At 33.9% G+C, this 20,690-nt stretch overlaps 1 protein-coding gene across 1 annotated transcript in view; it reads left to right on the forward strand.

The window, feature by feature from the left end:
• The window catches only part of LOC129743522 (serine-rich adhesin for platelets-like), a 65,625-nt gene that overhangs the window by 13,673 nt on the left and 31,262 nt on the right, over positions 1–20,690 (forward strand). Inside the window, exons 4-6 of the mRNA XM_055735560.1 lie at positions 15,462–15,705; positions 15,797–16,108; positions 16,715–17,669. Of these exons, the coding sequence (XP_055591535.1) occupies positions 15,462–15,705; positions 15,797–16,108; positions 16,715–17,669 (1,511 nt within the window). The remainder of the gene's footprint in view (positions 1–15,461; positions 15,706–15,796; positions 16,109–16,714; positions 17,670–20,690) is intronic.

Below are 20,690 nucleotides of genomic sequence, written 5' to 3' on the forward strand. Positions count from 1 at the left end.
TCCGGGCAGAGCCAATAATAGTCGCGAAATGGATGACGGTAGAAAAACTGATGATGAAATTGAAAGTCCAAAACGAACGAATGGCGCGGCGCATATGAATGAACAGAACATGAATGATTGAGCGAAGATGAGACACAATGAATGTTGATGCCTGATTTTCGATTCATACAGCATCCCAGCATTTTGGACCACGACCACGACGACGTTAAATAGAGTGTTGTTTTTTATGGGCAATCTTGCAAGAATGGGGAGAGTTTGAAAAAAAAAAACAGTGTGATTCGTTGACTGCATTTCATTTGGTTTATCGCAGTGCAAACTCAGGCAGATGAACACTTTTGTCTGTTTTGTGTAGTTGACTGAAAAATCCGGAAGAATAACTTTTCGATTACACGGGATAATTTGAATCATAATGTTCTTCCATTTGGTGAAATCTGGGAATCATTCAAACTTTTACTCGGATCAGTGATTGAAACCAATAACCTAAAAATTATAATTCCAAAATTCAATTGGATGAGCCAAAAGACATGTAAGAAAAAATTTCCTTCCTCTTCCTTAGAAGCTTCTGAGATTGTAGGAAGCTTCTGAGATAAGCTTGCCAAATTGCCAGGTTTTACTCGGATTTGCCCGACCTGGTCCGAATGACCATGTTTTTCTGAAAAAAGTGCGATTATTGCCGGATTTATCAACTTTATTTACAGAATTTAAGAACAAACTGAAACTGAAAAACAATGCATTCAGATTTTTTGCGTTCAAATTCGATTTTTTTTAAAGGTTTATTAAAATAAACAAGAAGGATTCTTTGAAAGTCTAAAATACGGTTCGAAGTCGGCTAATGAGTTGGATAAATTTTCGTTTCAAGTGGTTTTCTTTTTAGTATTTTTGGATTTTTTCCTGAAATTTGGGTTTTGAAACGAATGTCTGGATTTTGCCAGGTTTTGAGATAAAATAGTCCGAAACTGGGCAATTTTATATAAAAACCTGGCAAAATCCAGGCATTTCATTTCAAAATTGCCAACCATAAATCCGGACAAATTTAGTCAAAACCCAGAAATTACTCAACAAAAATCAAGAAAAAAAATTGAAGAATTTTTTTTTTCTTCAAATGTCATTCAAAGATGTATGTAATCGTATAAAGCGCTTCCAATAAAACCTTTCATGTTTATTTTTAAAAATGTTCTCAAAAAATTTATTTTTCGAGGCATAAATTAAAAATTTAAACTACCGAATTTGATTTTTTTTGTTTGATTTGCCAAATTCAGCGAATAAATCTAGGCAAAATCCGGGCGTTTTTCAATGAAATCCGGGCAACCGGTCCAAGTCGGATAGTTCCCAAATTTTCTATTAAATTCCTGCGAATCTCGGATAAAACCGGCAATCTGGCAACTATAGACTAATCAGACTGGAATATGCGTTTGAAGGTTTTTAATTATTTTTAAATATAACTTTTTCTTTAATTTTTCATTTAACAATCAATTTAAAATTTTCAGTTACTGCTGATCGAGAACCAGTTAGAGAGATTTTTTCGAAAAAAATATGTTCGCTTTGTCGAAGTAATTTGTTTTGAAAAATCATAACACCGAAGTTGATTCTTATTTTGAACGTTGAAGATTTGATTTGTTCAATGATTTTAAGAAAGAGAAATCATTTTTGTTCAAATTAAATATTCGTTTTCTGTAGAAAATTTCATTATGGCATTGGGGTGTCAAACACATTTAGGTACAGCGTGATCATTGAACATTCTTAACACTAAACGTACCGGAGGCGGTCAAATGACGGTTTTTGAACTTTAAACGATGTTTACGCCTTATATAATTGTTTTTTCGCAAATATAACGACAGGACTATTTTTGTTTTTGAAATGCAAGTATTTTTGCGTTTTTAAATTTTTCTTAAGTGTTACGGTTTTCGAATAACGCATGTGGTATACCTATTCATACCGCGAGCGGTCAAATGACGGCAAACACCGTTTTCACTAAAACTCCCTTGTTTCTCAACCGATTTCAACCAAACTTATAGTTTTGACAAGCTTATAATTCGACTCAAATATGTTTTTCAGACAATTTTCCGCTACAATCAATAACTTTAAAGTTATTTACAGTACAAGAAAAATTTTATGAAAATACATGCTTCAGGAAACAGGCTGTAAATCAGTTATTAAGCGCTCGAAAAAAAACTTCACTTAGTGCCTGAGAAAGCTGAAGTTAGAAGCTATATGTTGCACATATAGAACATTTTTTTTAAAATTTTCTAAGATCATGGGCACAAAAAATGTAAAAAAGTTGTGTAAAACCCGTACTTTTCAATCAATCAACCGCCAATGCTGTTCCTGTTACAGTAGAAAATTTTGAAAATGTGAATTGAAAAGTAGACGTAATTTGTCACATTTTGGCATCTTTAGATTTTTTAAATACGAAATACATAATTTATGACGACTTTTCAAAGGTAGCTGTTTTTCGAACTTTTTATCAATTTGGATTTTCTAAGACAATTCCTACACCTAAGCTCAGCTTTGCACTGGATTTTGAGTACGTTAACGTAAGGTTTTGGCAATAAAACTATATGCAAAAGAAAGCTTATTTCATACCGGTTCTAGTGGTGTAACTGCATTGGCGGTGCAATGCTTGGCAAAAATATGATAAATAAAACAGTGAACTAGTTTCTGAATTTTGAGAAGTCAGCACAAATTCTTGCTTGGCAGACGGGCGCAGTGGGTGGTAATATCTCAAAGCTATTTTGCACACGAAGACGGATGAAAAGAAACGAAAAAACAAACAAGTATTAGCTCAATTTTTCTAGTTTTACTTTCAGAAATATATTTATTATATTTTTGTAAAGCATTGCACCGCCAATGCAGTTACATTAATAGAACCGGCATGAAATTTGCTTTCTTTTGCATATAGTTTTATTACGTTAACGTACTCAAAATCCAGTGCAAAGCTGAATTTGGGTGTAGGGATTGTTTCAGAAAATCCAGATTCATAAAAAGTTCGCAAAACAACTATACCTTTGAAAAGCTGTCAAAAATTATGTATTCAGTATTTAAAAATTCTAAAGATGCCAAAATGTGACAAATTACGTCTACTTTTTAATTCACTTTTTCAAAATTTTCTACTGTAACAGGAACAGCATTGGCGGTTGATTGATTGAAAAGTACGGGTTTTACACAACTTTTTTACATTTTTTATGGTCATGATCTTAGAAAATTAAAAAAAAAATGTTCCATATGTGCAACATATAGCTTCTAACTTCAGCTTTCTCAGGCACTAAGTGAAGTTTTTTTTCGAGCACTTAATAACTGATTTACAACCTTTTTCTTGAAGCATGTTTTTTCATAAAATTTTTCTTGTACTGTGAATAACTTTAAAGTTATTGATTGAAGCTGAAAATTCTCTGAGAAACATATTTGAGTCGAATTATAAGCTTTTCAAAACTATAAGTTTGGTAGAAATCGGTTGAGAAACAAGGGAGTTTTAGCGAAAACGGTGTTTGCCGTCATTTGACCGCTCGCGGTATGATTAGGTTTATACAAAGTGTCGGTATGTTTAGTGTTAATGTTGTTGTTATTCAGCGGATCATGATATTCCAGAAAAAAAATGAACAAGCAAAGAAATGGCTGATTGAAAATTGTCTTCGCATTGATAAACGTGCTCAATGTTTTACATATTAACATTAACTCTCATTTTGTCCGATTGAGTTCACAAAATAGCAATTTCGGTTGAACTTGTTAGCAAATAACGTTTCGTTGACATTAATTTTAATATATATTATTTCCACATTCTCTAGTAAATTACATCGAAACCCTGACGAATGCTAAATTAATCACGCCAAAAATTCGGGAGAGTTCGCAAAACGCTGTTTTGCTGTATGTATGCACATTTGTTTAGGCGATATGGCGTTTGGAAGCTCTAAAATCAATGAATTTTGAGCATTGATTTGTATTAAATCAAAGATTCAGATATTTAGCTAGTTGGTTTTGTTTCAGAAATACAACGCCTTAGATAAGTTTTTTTTTTATTTTAATAGAACAATGTTTTTAGATTTTCGATATTTAATGTTTTATTTCATTTTAATCTATGTTGAAGGCTGCAAAACGTTTAGAAATGTATATGAAAGATTTAATTTTACTTTGGCTTTTAAATTACTCTAATACGTGTTGTGAGCCTACTTGGTTGAAAAATTCTTTTGAATCAATGCAATCGAATTGCTTTGATTCAGTTTCAATTCCTTCAAAATTATTTCAAATCTCCAACTTAACGGGAAGAAATAATAATACAAAAATTGCTGTAATTTTTTTTCAGAAGTCAAAATCATTCTCAAACTTCGAAAAAATGCATTTTAATACTCCAGTAATATTTGAAAATTTATGCTTATGCTTATTAAACATACACAGCCAGATCTTGTCAGCATCCCGGTGAGAAGTTAAAGCACATCTACTATACTCATTTTTACTAGGCTGGGCCCACTGTGCATTACTGTGGAATACAACACTAAACAAAAATGGGCTTTAAGGTCTATTGGGAATTCTAGAGATTGCGCACTAAAGGAAAATCCAAAACTTTTTATCATGAGACGAATGATTGAATTCATTAGATATTCCAATGAATGTTATGGAGAGCAAAATTGATACGATTTATTGTTAAACCTAGTGTAATGAATATGCCTGTTATTTTTCTTCTATATTCCTCATCTTTTATTAATTTTAAAAATTCATTTCGATTTTGAAAACATTGATTATAGCACCATCAAACTATTCCAAAAATCTTTAAAAATTTATAAGCTTCACTGCACTTTAAACGCTTTTTGGTTTATAAAAATCCATTAATGGTTATTGGATTGGACTGGTTGGATCCAGTTCCTTTGCGTGATGCTTGTTATAGTCCTGGGGCAAAATTCTGAGTCAGCGGATTGGAAAGCTGCTGCTCCGACGAGTTGATGTTTTCTGAAAAAAAAAAAAAAATCACGTACTTAATTTTTAATAAATTAAGCTTTTAAAATATTAGAAATTACCTATGCATTGCGGAGAATGGAATTGTTTACGCACTCGCTGAAGTCCGCTTCTGTCCGTCATTAATGTAATTAACCTGTTGAGATAGATACCAAAATATAAACAACCAAGCCTTTTAGCCGTTTCACTTATTTAACTTACGCTTCTGAATTTTTGGCTCAAGTCACGGCGATGGTGTCTAAGTTTTCTTAGCACTCAGCTGGTAAAATCCTCCGACAAAACATTACTGGCTAAACGTACTCATACAACATTGTTCTCGACTCAGGCGCGCTAACATGTATACTACTTAACTTCAAAATGATGAAATGTATAGGAATTTTGTATACGTTTTGATAGGTATAACAAGCTCCTAAAATTCATTGTATTTTTTTTATATTTTACTAGCTGATTTTACCCGGCCTTGCTCGGGTTCACATAAATTATAAATCGAAATGAGTCGTTTGACTTTTTGAAATTTTGAAAGCTTTTTGTTCATCATCTTAACAAATTGGACCATGTTTGGCCATGTGAGCTTTGTAAGTTTTGTTAGTCTTCTTAAATTTAATTGGGATTATTTGCAAAGTTTATCGTTTTCATATTATTTCATATTTCATCTTCTATTATATAAAATTCTCTTGTAACGGTGTTTGTAGTACTACTCCTCCGAAATGGCCCAAACGATTTGAATGAAATTATTTTTAGAATATTCTGTAGCCATGCGAATCGGTTTATATCGCATAAAAATAACAAAAAGTCGCATCAATTGTCCGCAATCATTAAATTTGTAATAATATGAATAAAATGAAAGTCATGGCTTGCATTTTTTCGAGATTTTTTTTTTCCTTTGGGCGGTTTGTTTTTCGTCTCCAAGGTCGAGGCGTCGCGAGCAGACGTCGTTAGAAGATAGTAACCATGGCATAGCATACTGATCAGTGAGAATATTTTGGCGCGTATTTCTCAACCAAGCATATTTTCAATGCAAGGGATGGCTATATGAAGCCTTGATGTGATTTTTTTGTTCTTGATTCCTAGCTCATTTCTACAGCACATGGTTATGAATTACGCCAAGATGTGACTCAGCTTGACATTTTGCTGATCGAATAAAACATATAATATTTGTTTTGCCAAAATCTGAAATTGAAAAGTCAGGCATCCATTTTTAAAGATTTTCATTTCTTCGAGGGGTTTTTTTTTGTCTCAATGGGCGAGGCGTCGCTAGCAAACGTCGTTGCAAGATAATAGTAACCAAAGCATACTGTTCATTGATCGCTGGAAAAATTTAATAATTAGGCGCCTATTTCTCAACCAAGTACCTATATTTCTTATGCACGTGAGGGCGATATGCAACCTAGATGTGTGTTTTTTTCTTGCTTATTTTATTTGTACACAGCACATGGTAATAAATGACGCCTAGATGTGACACGGATTGATATTTTATCGATCGAATCAAAACCATATAAACGATTTCAAATATCAAAACCATTTTTAATTCGTGTTAATTTAAGTAGTAAATTGTTGCCAAAAAATATGAACTTGGTAAAGATAAATATGAAATAATGTTATGACACTTTGAGGACGTTTGAAAATAAGAAATTGGGAAGCTTTACATTCAATTTCGTATAATCCAATACGCCTAGAATGCTAGACACATTAACTGAACAAGAGTCTATTCTCTTCTAATTTGTTTAATTCTAGAGGATTTTAACCAACTTGGCCATTCGTCCTCTCAACAAGAGTCTGTTCTTTGAAATATATTAGATAGAATTGAAGTTTTAAAAGGCCGAATGAACTATTTGATTTTTTGCAAACGTAAATTGAAGTTATCAATAAAATAATCTACTTTTTAATAACAAAAAGTGAGGATATGCATTTTCTGGAAGAATTTCTAACTATCAACTATCAAACTAATTAAGCAAACTATCAACTTTTACAAAAAATTTATACATAATTTCTTTATCTAAATATTGTTGGGCCCAAAAAAATTTTTGATTAAATAAACTTAACTTTTTTTTTAAATCATTCACCAAAACTGTGTACACGTTTACTGTTTGTTTACACACAATTCAAGTAAAAACTTAACATGAAAAGTGTGTTTTTGTTTAACATATTTTGGCTATATAGAAGAGACTTTCGATTCACTTTTTTGTTGAAAAGTTTTTTTGTTATTGATATTCCAAGGGCAGCAGATTTTTATGATGAACTTTTAATATGACCTGATAGTGTTCAAAATAATATTAATTCCTGTAATTTCTTAGGTGGAATAAGTGAAAACGCGCAATTTAGCTTTGAAACATCTACAATCTAAGAATTTTATCTTCAAAATGGCCAGAAAGGATATCCCGAGTGTTGAATCTGAAGCTGATATTCAAAATTATTATAAAGGTCTTTGTAAATCAAGGTCTTTTGGTTGAACAGCATTTAGTGAAATTGAAGTACCAAGCAGGGCCGTAGGAAGAACCGGCCCATGGGGGGGGTTTTGATGACAATTTTTTTCCTATGACATTTTTGCTTGAACGATACATATACAATTGAAAAAACTTATGTGTACTAAGTACAAATAATTCAGCTTTAAGTTATTTTGTATTAAAAGTTATTTATTTTTGAAAATAAGTCCATGAGTTATCTATTCTTTTCATAAAGCTTAATAACATATGGGGACTTATGACATTAGACTGAGTCGATTTGGGGTCATTTTTGAATTTCTCAAACCCTGGGGTCTAAAAAGGTTCATTTTGATCCAAAACTCATCCATGATTTTTTGCAGAATTTTTAAGTAACGTTTTCATGAGTAAATTTGAACGAACTTGAAGCTTTGTATGGGAAAATTTAATATTTTGTATTGAAAAATCAGCATTATTTTTGTTTCTTCTTTGGAACCGATCCTGCAGATGGTTTTTGAACCAATTTATAAATTTTTGAAGGGAAATTTTCCACTAAACAACTTTGTCGAATATCATAACTTCGTATCTTTTTAGACAAAAAAGTTATTATCTGTTTAACAGGTCTATGTCTTTTTGCATTGATAAACAATAAATTTAAAATAATAGTAAAAAATTAGGTTTACGAACCGTTAATAAGGTTTAATTTCTACTCTTGTAAACTAAATTAAAATTTAAGATTTTGGTAACACAGTTAATTTTTGCCTCGATTTCCAGCAAAAAAAAAGCAAACACTCTTCGTATTGCTGATGTCATTCGCTGCTGTTGAAGACTGTCGTTTTAAAAAATGACGGTTCAAGCGTTTTAAGGAAGAATTCTATTTAACGAATCATTCTATAAATATAATATTATCCTTTATTTTCCTTCATATTCTAGCAATGCATGAAAGGTAAAGGATGAAGTTCGAGATTTGGTGCACAGCGGCCACTCCACCGCTGGATATTGTATCGTTATAAAATAAAATTTCAATGATTTGCTTTGTAAAAATGAGCTAACTTCATTTTTATTAATCATAGCTTGAGAATTATTAATGTTAAATATGGAAATCGAAAATGAAAATCAAATTAGAATCCATCAATGATCTCCACCAATTGAGATTGCGGATTTTCCGGCAATTGATTTTTATGATCGTTTCCAGTAATTTAAATTGTTGGTAATTTTGCTGGGAAACCAATTAGGGCTTCAAAATTTGCTGTGTAGAACTTGCAATTTGAAGAATCTTCAATATAACTGACAATAAACAATAAACTGACTTTGCTTGAATTTAAATTTTGAATCTTGAATCGAGAATCAAAATTATGAAATCGCGATCTCATTCAATTTGAATCTTCAATGGAATTTTAAAATTGATCTTTTATTATTGATTATAAAACTTAAACTTGAGCTAAATCTGAATACAATCCTTGGATTTTAGTCCTAAGTCTGAATATTGCATTTTGAACCCAAATTCAAAACCTGAATCTTAAATCCTATGAATTACCAAAAAGCGAAATTTGTAGCAGAACCTTTAACCAGACATCTTTTATTTGATTTTGAGTTTATTGTTTTCATAATGACTTATTTCAATTATTGAACTTATGAATTTAAATACAATTTTGAATGATGAAACGGTTTCACATTGTTTAATTCTGGACTTATGAAACTTTCTTATGTTTCAACTCTGCATATAAATTTAAGATAAAAATTTTTGATTACCAAGGTTCGAAGCAGGATTCTATACCAATGATGATCCAAACTGAAAATCAAGAACAATAAACTGGATACTAACTAAATAATTTTCCGCAAGAATCCAAGCTGGGCAAATCCTGGAAGTTTTATCTTAAAACCTTGCGAAATTGGGGCATATTGTTTCAAAATTTTCTCAAAAATCCGGCAAATATGCTGGCAAATTTCGAAAATATTTTATTAAAATCAAGAGGAAAAGTGATTTTAATTTTTTTCAAGACACATCATCCGATTCAAAATCATCAAAAGAATCAGGCTCCCAAAAATTGTTATATTTATTTTGACAAAATTTGGTAAAAAAAAATTGGATAATTTTAAGGACTAAATTAAAATTTTCGTTTGATTTTGCAAATAAAGTGATAAAATTTGGTCATAATCCGAACAATCTGGTAAGCTTTATTGGGGTAAGCTAACTTTATTGGGGTTCAATATTTGGAACTTAATTGCCATCAACAAGTGAGAAATTTTTTGAAAACCTGTTATAGAATTGGGTTCCTGAAATGAGATTTCAAAGTTTTGGAGTCATCAAAATTTGATTAGAAATTTCTATTTTTATGTTTAATAAAAAATTTCACTTCGTAGTTTTGAACCTTCATGGGGGGGGTTTAACCCCCAAAACCCCCCCCGTTCCTACGGCCATGGTACCAAGCATTAATTTATTCCGGAGAAAAACTAGGATATAGCAATGAAAGGTGATAAAACAGACAAACAAGAACAAGTATTAAATTAATTTTAAAGTCTTTTCACTGACGCATCTAAAAAGACCTATGTGCTTTCACTTGCCCCAATAAATGGGACAAATATATACTTCGATATTTCTTTTTGTCAACATAACTATTTTTTTTTTTTTGAAAATATTACTTTTTCCAAAGCATATGAAAGTTGAACTGTGGTGATATTCGTTAGGATTTGACCGGTGTTTCATTTTTGAAAATTAAGATTTAAAGTAAAAAAGACACATAATTTTTATTAAGGTTTTGTTTCTATGATAATTTTCAGGAAAAAAAATGAACTCATGATACTATCGTTGCCTGAATAGATTATTTATTTTCAATCTATTAAATTAAAAAAAAAATCTGCTTATCAATTAAATGTTATTAAATCTTAAAAATATAACGTAATCCTAAATGAAATCGCAGATCACCACCAACAATGTTCAGGAAATTTAGAAATCAGAACTGCTTGAATTAAAATCTTTAAAATAATGAGTGAATATATCTAAATGTATGTTTTCCTCTTTTCAAAACCAATCGTTTCTTAGATTCATTGGGTTAAAGTTCAAAGGAATTAATTTGCATTTTTTGCTTGAATAAAAAAAAAAAAAGGAATTAGCAATACACAAAATCACCAGATTTAATGCCATGACAAGTGCTGTTGGGAACTCTTTAAGTTGAAATGTGTAAAGTCTATAACTTAAGTATCAGGCGAAACTTTTTGGAAATGATTTGGTGAAAATATGGATTTTAATTCAAACTGCTTCGAAGCATGAGGATGGTGAATAATAAGCTGTTTGAAAATGGTTAGTATAAAATCTTTTCTTATGTGTTTCATTTCTACAGCTCTATAAAATACACCATCCAAAGCTTATTGGGAGCTGAAAGCGCTGCATTAGGCCAAAAAATTCGGCAAATACTCCAAAAATTGTCCCGATATTAAAAACAATATAACAAAACAAAATAAATCTACTGAATGGAATACAGCAAATGAAAGATACATATTATCAACATACATTTATTAATTTAACAAGTTACAAAAATTGGATTTTAAAAGACCCGTTGAGTTTAAATTCTTTGGTTGAATTTTGATAGAATTGAGCGGGACGATTCAAGTAAAGGGAAAGAAGGAAAATGTAAAGAAAACTAGGAAAAATAGAAAATGGACGCCAAATTGAACATGGTAAGACGAAGTTTACCGGGTCTGCTAGTATTATATATAATTTCCCTTGAATGCCCTTGAATCCCATTCTATTACGAAAATTATTTCCATCTAAGGTTGCCAGATTGCCCGGATTTATCCGGATTTGCTAGAACATTTGAATCAAAATTTGAGGTAAGTCCGGTCTGGCCCGGTTTACCGAATTTTTCCCGGATTTATTCACATCATTTTTAAAAAGTTACATAAACTGAGATTTTATAATTATTAAAAAATTTCATTTTTACGTTCAAAAAGAAGTTTTAAATGGCAAATTTTAGAAATAATCATGACTCGTGTTTGGAAGCTTACAATTTGAAATCTGCAGATGTGGTTTGTTGAAAAAAATATTGCAAGTATATTTTTCGTTATTTTTACTGAATAATTCCATGGTTTTGACCAAGTTTACCCGGATATTGCCAGGATATCGGTTTGAACATTTTGAAATCAAATGCAGGATTTAGCCAGGTTTTTCGATAAAATTGGCTGTATTTGTCCGGTCCCGATACGTCCGGTAAGAAAATTCTGGCAACCTTATTTTACACCCACCATTTTTTAAGAAGCTTGAATTGAATTACCCTTTTTTCATCAAATGATAAGTTTTTTTTTATCTTTTCCAAAATTCAATATATTAAGCTTGTAAACAAATGTTAACGACCTCTTTTCAAGATCTACCCGTAGAGTGGAATACCTATTTAAGTTTTATTGTGTACTTTGAAATTTCTAAATAGAAAACCTTATAAAATACTTCTTCTGCATGTTTTCAATATGCTCTTTAAGTTTTTTTTTCTTATAATTGGATGGTAGAATTGAACACATTGATGATCAATAATAACTCAAAATTAAAAAATTGACAAATGAAATTGAATTGTACAAAACTAAAAACCTCAGATTAAATTTCTAAAAGTCTCGTGCGTTGGATTTGGTTTTTGCTTTTTGCATAAAATTAACGTTTAATTGTCTTATTCCTATTGTAAATCGAATTCCTACACGGCAATCAAAGTGTTAAGATTGCAGCATTGAACTTACAACCTTCAATTTTATTAATTTTTTTCCTATGAAGAGTTCCAAAAATATGAAAATGGTTGGTTCCTAAAAGCTGGAACATTAGTTTTAAATCCAAATAATTATTCAACTGAAGAAGTCAATTCATAATGAACATGAATTAATGTATCCATACTTTACACACTGCATATTCCAGTAGATTCTCAACAACTGTTCTTATCAATATATTTGTAACAGGCGAGTAGTTTTTTTTTAATTCTAAATGAAGGCTCATGATTGCAATCAAATGCCTCGCATCGGTACCACAGGGTACCACGTGCTTCGAACTGTAGAAGGAAAAAACACCCGCCAAAATTTCTCCTTTCAAAGTTTTTATGCTCAGCAAGCTTTGATTTGCTTTCCAGTACACGTGAACTTTGGATGGTCGTTTCTAATGCCTGGCCCATGGTGATGGTGAAAACAATCCCGCCAAAGGAAACGAAAATCGGTTGACAAATGGGTGCCATGACTTTCGGTTTGTGGGAATAAAAACGTAAGTTGTATGGGAGGGTCCCTTTTCTTAGGTGGGAGGGGCTCAAAACTATTACTAAAACCTTACCATGGTCCAAACACCTAACTGTACCAAATTTCAGGCTGATCGGTTAAGCGGTGTGGATTTGTATAAGGTGCATACAAACAAACATATATAGTCCAACTCATCTTTATATATTAGATAATGCATTTATCATCAGCTTTTATCACACACTGAACGTTAAGATTCATTGGATTGGCCCTATAAAGTTTATTGCCAGATTTGGTTCAGAATTTATAGGAAATTCTTGAATTTTATACTGTTGTAACAACCAGCTTAGATTCATTGGAATTCCCTATATTTTGTATCGAATTCATCATTAGCTTCTATTAGACACTGTATATTAAGATTTATTAGATGGACCCTTTAAAACTTATGGCTAGATTTGGTTCAGTGAAGGAGGAAGAAACGTGGACAACAGTACTATACGTTCCCATGCATGACTTTATAATTTTTACGTTGGGAGCACAAATCCTAGAAAGTAGAGTGCTCCTGGGCTCCATGCAAACTTTGGAAATTTCAAGGTAAATTAAAAAAAAAGAATTTATTTGACAAACTTATGTAATCAAAAAACCAAACCAAAAACTTATTTGAAACCTCACTTCCCTACTTGAATAATTACTTACAAATGCATTAAGTGCGTGTGCCATACTATCGCAGGTTTTTTTTTCCAATCGCAGCACTCCGGAAAGTTTTCACACACGCGCACATGGGTCAAAATCGAGTTTGAAAACACAAAAAAATGAAAACCATTAAAAAACAATTGGAAGAGAAAAATTGCTGATTCAGATAATTCTGGAACAAACAACCTTTTTTCAGCTAATGTATTGAAAATTAGAAAATTCGCATGAAAATTTTCCAGAAAACATTCATTCTTTCACTCTGCTGTGTTGTGAGCCTACTTGGTTGAATGATTCAACTGAATCAAGCAATCGAAATTAATTCTAATTACTTTTAATTCAACCACGGTAAATGAAAAGTTCATATACCGGTATTTCGATAGCAAAAGCTCCGAATGCTCGGCAATTGTGCTGTTGATGTTTTTTGGCTCTACCTACCTTCCCTTTGGATTGGGATTTGGGTCGTTGATCGATTCAACATTCCCGTCCGCTCTTGGTGGATTCCCGCTCTCCACAGCACCTTAGGAAAACGATGCTCAAAGTTATTCTTCGCCGAGGGAGACTGTTTCTTTCCTGAAGATCACTTTTAACGATTGACATATTTGAAAGTACGATATTTCTTTTTTTTTTTTCAAGTTTTGAATAAATTTAATCAATAAAATTTATAAGAAAATTAAATTTTTCTCGGACGGAATGAAAACAAAACGCTTCCGTTGTCAACGAATCATAGCCTCCTCTTTTTCAGGTAATATTTGAAAATTCATTAAAGAAAGTCTTTGAAATGTTTTGCATTGATTTCTATCAGATTTAAAAAGTTTATTCTTGCATCCTATAAACTGGTTTTTATCACATGAATATATGAAGTCAGTGCCTTGAAATAATATTTTTGATACTAAAGGTTTCGGCCTATTTCAGATCCTTAGCCGCTCTTACATTGCTGCCCAGTGCAGCAGAATCAAAACAATATTTGATTTGGTTCTCCACTTCCTTTGGGCAATTCGCAATTAATGATTGCCGAACAATAGGATAGTGATGATAATGACAGTACATTTGAATCATCACTCGATTAAGCCGAACTACTCAAACTGAGTTCGTGATAACTCAGTAGTGTTGCCAGACAATCTGAGTGTATAACTTAGAATATTCGCACAGAAATGAGTAGTTTCTCATTTACTCATTCAGAAATGAGTTCTTTCCCGGTTAGGGAAGATGATAAGTGGAGAGTGAGACAATAGCAATCGCTAATTAATTGTGTAGTTCTGTAATAACTAGACCGACGAAACATGAATACAGATAACTTTTTTCCACCATTGAAACCTGCGTTTTCAATAAATATAAAATCTGATAATAGAATCTTAAATTTTATAGACCTGTTCAAAAGTTACGTTACTCTTTTCAGAACACTTGTGAAGAATTTAAGAAATCATTGAAAATCACAGATTGTAGCTCGGAAGTTAAAAATCTTTTTATGTTACTTTTAAAAAATTTTTATTTTTAAACAAACAACAAATGTATATATGCTAATTCCAAACAATCTAAACATGACTGAAAGTTTACGGATTTTTCCAAATTTGGGCTTGAAATGCAAAGTCGATTTTTTTAGTTTTATCTATATTCAAATCGGAAAAAAACTAAAGTTATTCTCCAAAAGCTTGGGATCAGTCTTCTAAAACATGCAATTTTATTTTGTGCATATTCCTGTTTTTTTTATCATCCATGTATCTAGGGCAGTAAGTAGAGAAGTTTCTATGTTTATAAAGATATTTATCAACGATAGCTGAAAAGTGATCACTGAAACCAATTGTGAATCATCTGCTGAAGATACTTTTATCCTTTCGGCAGAAGATTCACAATTGGCCACCGCCTTTACAACATTAAATTATGCTTCGACTATCTGTTCGCTTTGTTCGCTATAATTAAACATAATTGTGACTAATTACCAACTTTCTGAAATTTGTCAATTTTAATTTCCGTTGCTTAATTACGACATTTACGATTTTCTACGCTCCGTACACCAACCATGTAAGAGTAGTCCAGCGGCCAGCAATCAAGCAGGCGTGTGTCGTTGTCTCATCGTCCTCACGATGGCGATGGCATGGCCTGCTGCTGCTGCTGTTGCTGCTTCTGAAGTTCCGCTCGTTCGATTGCTTTTCTCACTTGATTTAATTTTTTCCTGCTTTTTTTTCTTCTTTTGCTACTCTCTTCCAGGACCGTGAAAGAAGTGATAATTGCAGTCGTTCAAACAGCCCGCTGGACGAGCTGAACCATCAGGCGCCACCATCATCCGTTAGAGGTGACGGAGGTCATTCCAGGCCGTCGTCCCTACGAAATCGTGAAAAGATGTCACCGTTGTCGCTGCCGACCGGCACCGGATCACCGGTTTCGAACTCAGCAGCAGCAGCAGCCGCAGCCGCCGCCGCTGCCGCTCAAGTGCATCATTTGAATGGAACTAGTGAGTACATATCGCACGCAGAACCTTCCTCCCGGTACATACTTTCACTGATGAACTTTTTTTCCCGGCTCTCACCTTCATGTGTTCACAGTGCAAGACATGTTGAATCTACAGAAACTACAGAGCTTAGCACAGCTAACAAGTGGAGCAGCCGCGGCCAGTGTCCTTCCCGGATTGGGCCTGCCAACGGGTGGACTTCCGTCGGCTCTGCTGAACAATTCGCCGCTGAATCTAAGTCTCGGATCGCAAGGCCACTCTCCTGTGATGGGAGCACTGGCAGCCGCGACTGCTCCTCAACCTCTTCCTCCTGCTCCTGCCAATACGATGCCACAGTTGATTCTGGCCTCGGGACAGATCGTCCAAGGCATCCAAGTAGCCCAACTTTTGATTCCCACTTCGCAAGGTTAGTAAAATCAAACATTACAAATTACACGGTGTTTTTTTGGGATCTTTATAAGAAAAACCGGCATCACTAAAATTTATCATCTCTAATATGTAAAAAAAAATTTGAACTGCTCATGATCGAGATAATTTAATTTTTGTACAAGTACTTTTACTTTTTGCTAAATTTTAGATTTTAAGTATTTCAAAAATTGTTCTACCGAAATTTTTTTAACTTGATCTTTAGAATCAGCGTTTGATTTAACATTAGAAATGATTATCAGTTCACTAAGCTCAAAACTGCTGTTAACTAGTGATTAAAGAAAATTCGGAAAACTTACTTTTCCATTTATTTCGTGAACAGTATTGGACCTTCAAAATGTAGCAAATTTTCAAAAATGCCGGTATTTTTCCTTGAGATCGTTCTCAAAAAGACACCTCGATTACAACTCATCACAGCCCTTCATTTGAGGCGACAAAAAAACGACATGTTTCAATCGTTTTAACACTTGTTTATCGGAAATCATTTACATAGCATTGCTGTTCACCACCCAACTGTTAATAATATTTTCGCGCCCACATCTCACGCCTCACATCTATGTGCGTTTTCCAACATTTCAATCCACAGGAATTGCCACCCAAACCATTCTGACGATACCCGTGGGGCAACAGGTGATTTCGAACATGAGCAGCGAGAATTTATTGCAGTGTTTAAATTTTAATACTGTTGCGAGTGCGGCGGCAAACGCGGCCAGTTTCGGGGATCTGTTGAATCAATCGGCCGGCCATCACCCCCACCATCATCACCATCATCATCATGCGGCCACGGTTGGGAGTGCGGCATTTGCGGCTGCTGCTGCGGCGGCCGCGGCTGTGAATGCAACCCGTGAATCTCCGGTCACTGTCAACAGCGCCATCAATAGTACCGCCAGCAGTCTACTGACGAACCCCTTGGCACTGGCCGCAGCCGCCGTGGCCAACAGCAATCATCATCATCAGCAGCAGCAGCATCATCATGGCCACCATCCCTCCGCCTCCGCCATTGCCGCCCACCAGTTGCACCAGCACCAGCAACAACAACAACATCAGCAAACCCAACAGGCCAAACATCTTCACTTTGGATCACCCTCCACCGCCATCAGTGGACTTTCCTCACCGATTCCACCTTGTTCAGGAGGCGGCCATCTGCCACCGACATCTTCCTCTTCGAACATCAGCAACAGCAACAGCATAGAAAAGTTCAAACTATCCCACGAAAAGGCACCTTCCTCGGGCCGATCGACTCCGGAAATGGTGCGAATAAAGCTCGAATCTCCCAAGGTGCCATCGCCAATCTCGCTGATTCCGTCAAGACCGCCGAGTGGAAACTTTGGCTCGTCTCCGTCCGTCTTCGACAAGAGAACCCATTCGCCAAGTGTTTCCTCCGGTGAAATTGGTTCTTCGGGAAATACCACCATCAATAGCAGCAACAGTGGCATCGGGTCCAGCAACGGAGGAGCATCGACCACCACAGTTGGGCAGATCCATGTTAGCAAGAATCTCACCAGCCCGCATCATTCGCCGGCGGAATCTGCTATCAGTAGGTGAGTGTATGTTAAAATTGTTCCAACAACGGCGGCAAAATTTTATTGCAAAGTTTTACTTTTTTACTTTACTACATCATGTTTCTGGACTTTGGTTTCAGAATTATAACTCTTTTCCATAAAAAAATATTTCAAAAATGAAGATAACACAGATGAAACATTTGTCATAGTTCAGGCTTTAAGAAAAACCGTTTTCAAAAGAAATAGGCCGAAGGGGACCGAAGGTATTCATGAAAAACTGGATTTTCAGGTTTCTCCCGAACAAAGTGTCTCATAATCCTATACAAACTATAGGTTCGTTAAGCGACCCCTTCCTGTGATCCGATCTAGCCCAAAGTTGGCATGAGACCTTGTACTAGGCCTAGGATCAATTTGAGCCTGCAGTATATAACTTTTTCAAATGTCGGGTCATTTGGGGCACTCTAGTGGACATTTACTCTATCTAAATTGGGAAAATGGATCAGAGTAATTGCTCTACCAACAACAAACCATGGTTTCGAGCCTTAAGAAGGTTCTTGCGCGAAATTTTAGAAACGGACGCTCAATCCCGACAAATGGTTTTGTGCATCCATAAACTTAGTGTGAAAAGCAAAGAAAAGCGTTAAGGTACACCGGGGTAAGTGTGGACGATTTTTCGTAGAGTTTGTCGTATCTTTTTCACAGTTATTGGATAGATTACAAGTAAATTGAACATTCTGTATTAAAAGTTTGAAAAAAAAAGAAAACAGTGTTGTTTTAATAGACATCGTCCCCACTTACCCGCGTCCACTCTTACCCCAGTAAATCTTATATTAAACTTAGGTAGCCAGATTGCCCGGTTTTATCCGGGTTTGCCCGGACATTTAAAACAAAATTTGACAAAAGTCCGGATCGGCCCGGTTGCCCGGATTTTTCCCGAATTTATTCAATTCAAATTGTGTTGTAAACTTTTTTCTTTATGCGTCCAAAACAAATTTTTTGAGCAAGCCTAAAACACGATTTTAAAACTGCTGGTGAAACAAAAATTTTTTTTCAATCTCTTTTTTTGAGTGTGAAGTAACTCTTGGGTTTTTACCAAATATGCCCAGATATTTCCCGGATTATTAGTCGACATTTTGAAATTAAATTCCCGGATTTTTCCGGTTTTTAGATAAAATAGCCTGGATTTTCCAAGCACGGGTACGATTCGAAAAAATTCTGGCACCTTTATACCAAACCAAACAACTCCTATCAAGAAAACTACAAACATAAGTGGAAATTAAAAGTAAGGCTCACAGCTCTAAATACCCTGTCTGGTATATTTAACAAAGATTTGAAAAAAATTACAAAACAGTAAGGAACAAGCATATAAAACTCATTGAAATCTATTCAATCAGCTTAATTCATGTTTAAAAAACTCTTTCGAAAAATTCAAACAAGAATTAAGATAAACAAAACTCAAAAGCATTTTTTGGCTTTGCCTAAACGCAAATGAAATAATCCGCTGAAAATGTGCAACCTTTTTTAAGAAGTGCAAACTTCTTCCACTGGGATTGACCGTTATAGAGCACATTTTCTGAAGAAGGGTAAAAGGGGATAAAACACCTTTTTCTATTTCCATCAGTAAATGATACCTTTGAAATGATTTCATTTAAATCGAACTTATCAGTTGCTTTTGTTAAATGTTTAAATGTTCCTTAAACTGTTTGTTTAAGCTATAACCGAAATATCGAACTTTTCCAGGCCAAAGTTTAGAATTTTTGGGGATTTAAGTTCCAAATTTTCACGCTGTTTGTAGACCGCTGCAAGATTTGTATGGGAATTTAAATTTTATAAATTTTCCACCTCTCCGCCTTCCTCGATTTTTACCGAAATTTAGTCACACAATTTGCTAAATAAAAATAAATTGAGTTTATAAGTTTTGATTTTTTTGGTCCGAAAACGATTTTTTAGGAATTATTTTTATCAAAAACTAGCTGACCCGGTGTGCTTTGCTACACCTGTCAAAATCAAATGATATTTTCAAGAATTATTCAAATTTTTATTGTTTTATTGGCATTATTTTGAATCAAATTATAACATAATTCATAAGCAACCGCTATAAAACGAATTGCAACACAAAGATAACATAAACTAATATTCTGAATCCTGCTCTATAAATTCGTGTTAAAGATCTTATAATTTTAATCTGTCTGGAGGGTCTCAAATTAATCGTACAAAAAAAACAACTTATTAAATATGGTGGTTTTTGCTTGATATGCTCTGGATTTATGCTAAACTGATAAAAGAGCCCCACTGCCTTTTCCTTCACCCCCTGCTGAATGGAGGTCGTGATCTTTAATAATCATATCCATTTTTTTCGTTCCCAAAAATCCTCTTATATCAAATATAGTTCAATTGGTTAATAAGTTTTTAAGCTTTACAACAAAATTTATATGGAGTGCCCTCCGTTCTTTCACGTAAGGGCCTATAACAATCGTAGAAATATATCTCGTAACCAAATACCTTTCCATGCCATATTTGTTTCCATTTGTTAGCTTCGTTAGCATGAATTGAGAACTTATGTAAAAATTGTATTACGCTCACTTCCCTTCTCCCATGTACCTACTCACTGAAAGGAGGATGGTGTGTCAGGTAATCATAGAATCATACCAAAATGATTTTCCATGTTAAGTTCTGTCCATTTCTCGGATAATGTTAAAAAAAAAAGTTAAATGTAGGCCTCCTCTTCCCTTCCTATATATCCAATTCTATCATCCTTCTGCAAGAAAGGAATTGTTTCACATAGAAAAAGTATTTTCGTACTCAAATACTTTTTTATGCCAAATTTGGTATCATTTGCACGATAAATTCTCGAGTGATGCAAAAAAATTGTATGGAAGCCCACCTTTCCCCCTTTATGTCTTTCCGCTGAAAAAAGGTGGGGCTTCAATTCTTAATAGAAACATTTTTCGTATCCAAATACCCTCACATGCCAAATATAGTTCCATTTGCTCGATCAGCTCCCCAGTTATACTGAAAATTGTAAGGGAGACCTCTCCTCCCCCTTTTCATCCACCTCTT

The sequence above is a fragment of the Uranotaenia lowii genome, chromosome 2 (assembly GCF_029784155.1).
Source record: "Uranotaenia lowii strain MFRU-FL chromosome 2, ASM2978415v1, whole genome shotgun sequence".
NCBI lineage: Eukaryota > Metazoa > Arthropoda > Insecta > Diptera > Culicidae > Uranotaenia > Uranotaenia lowii.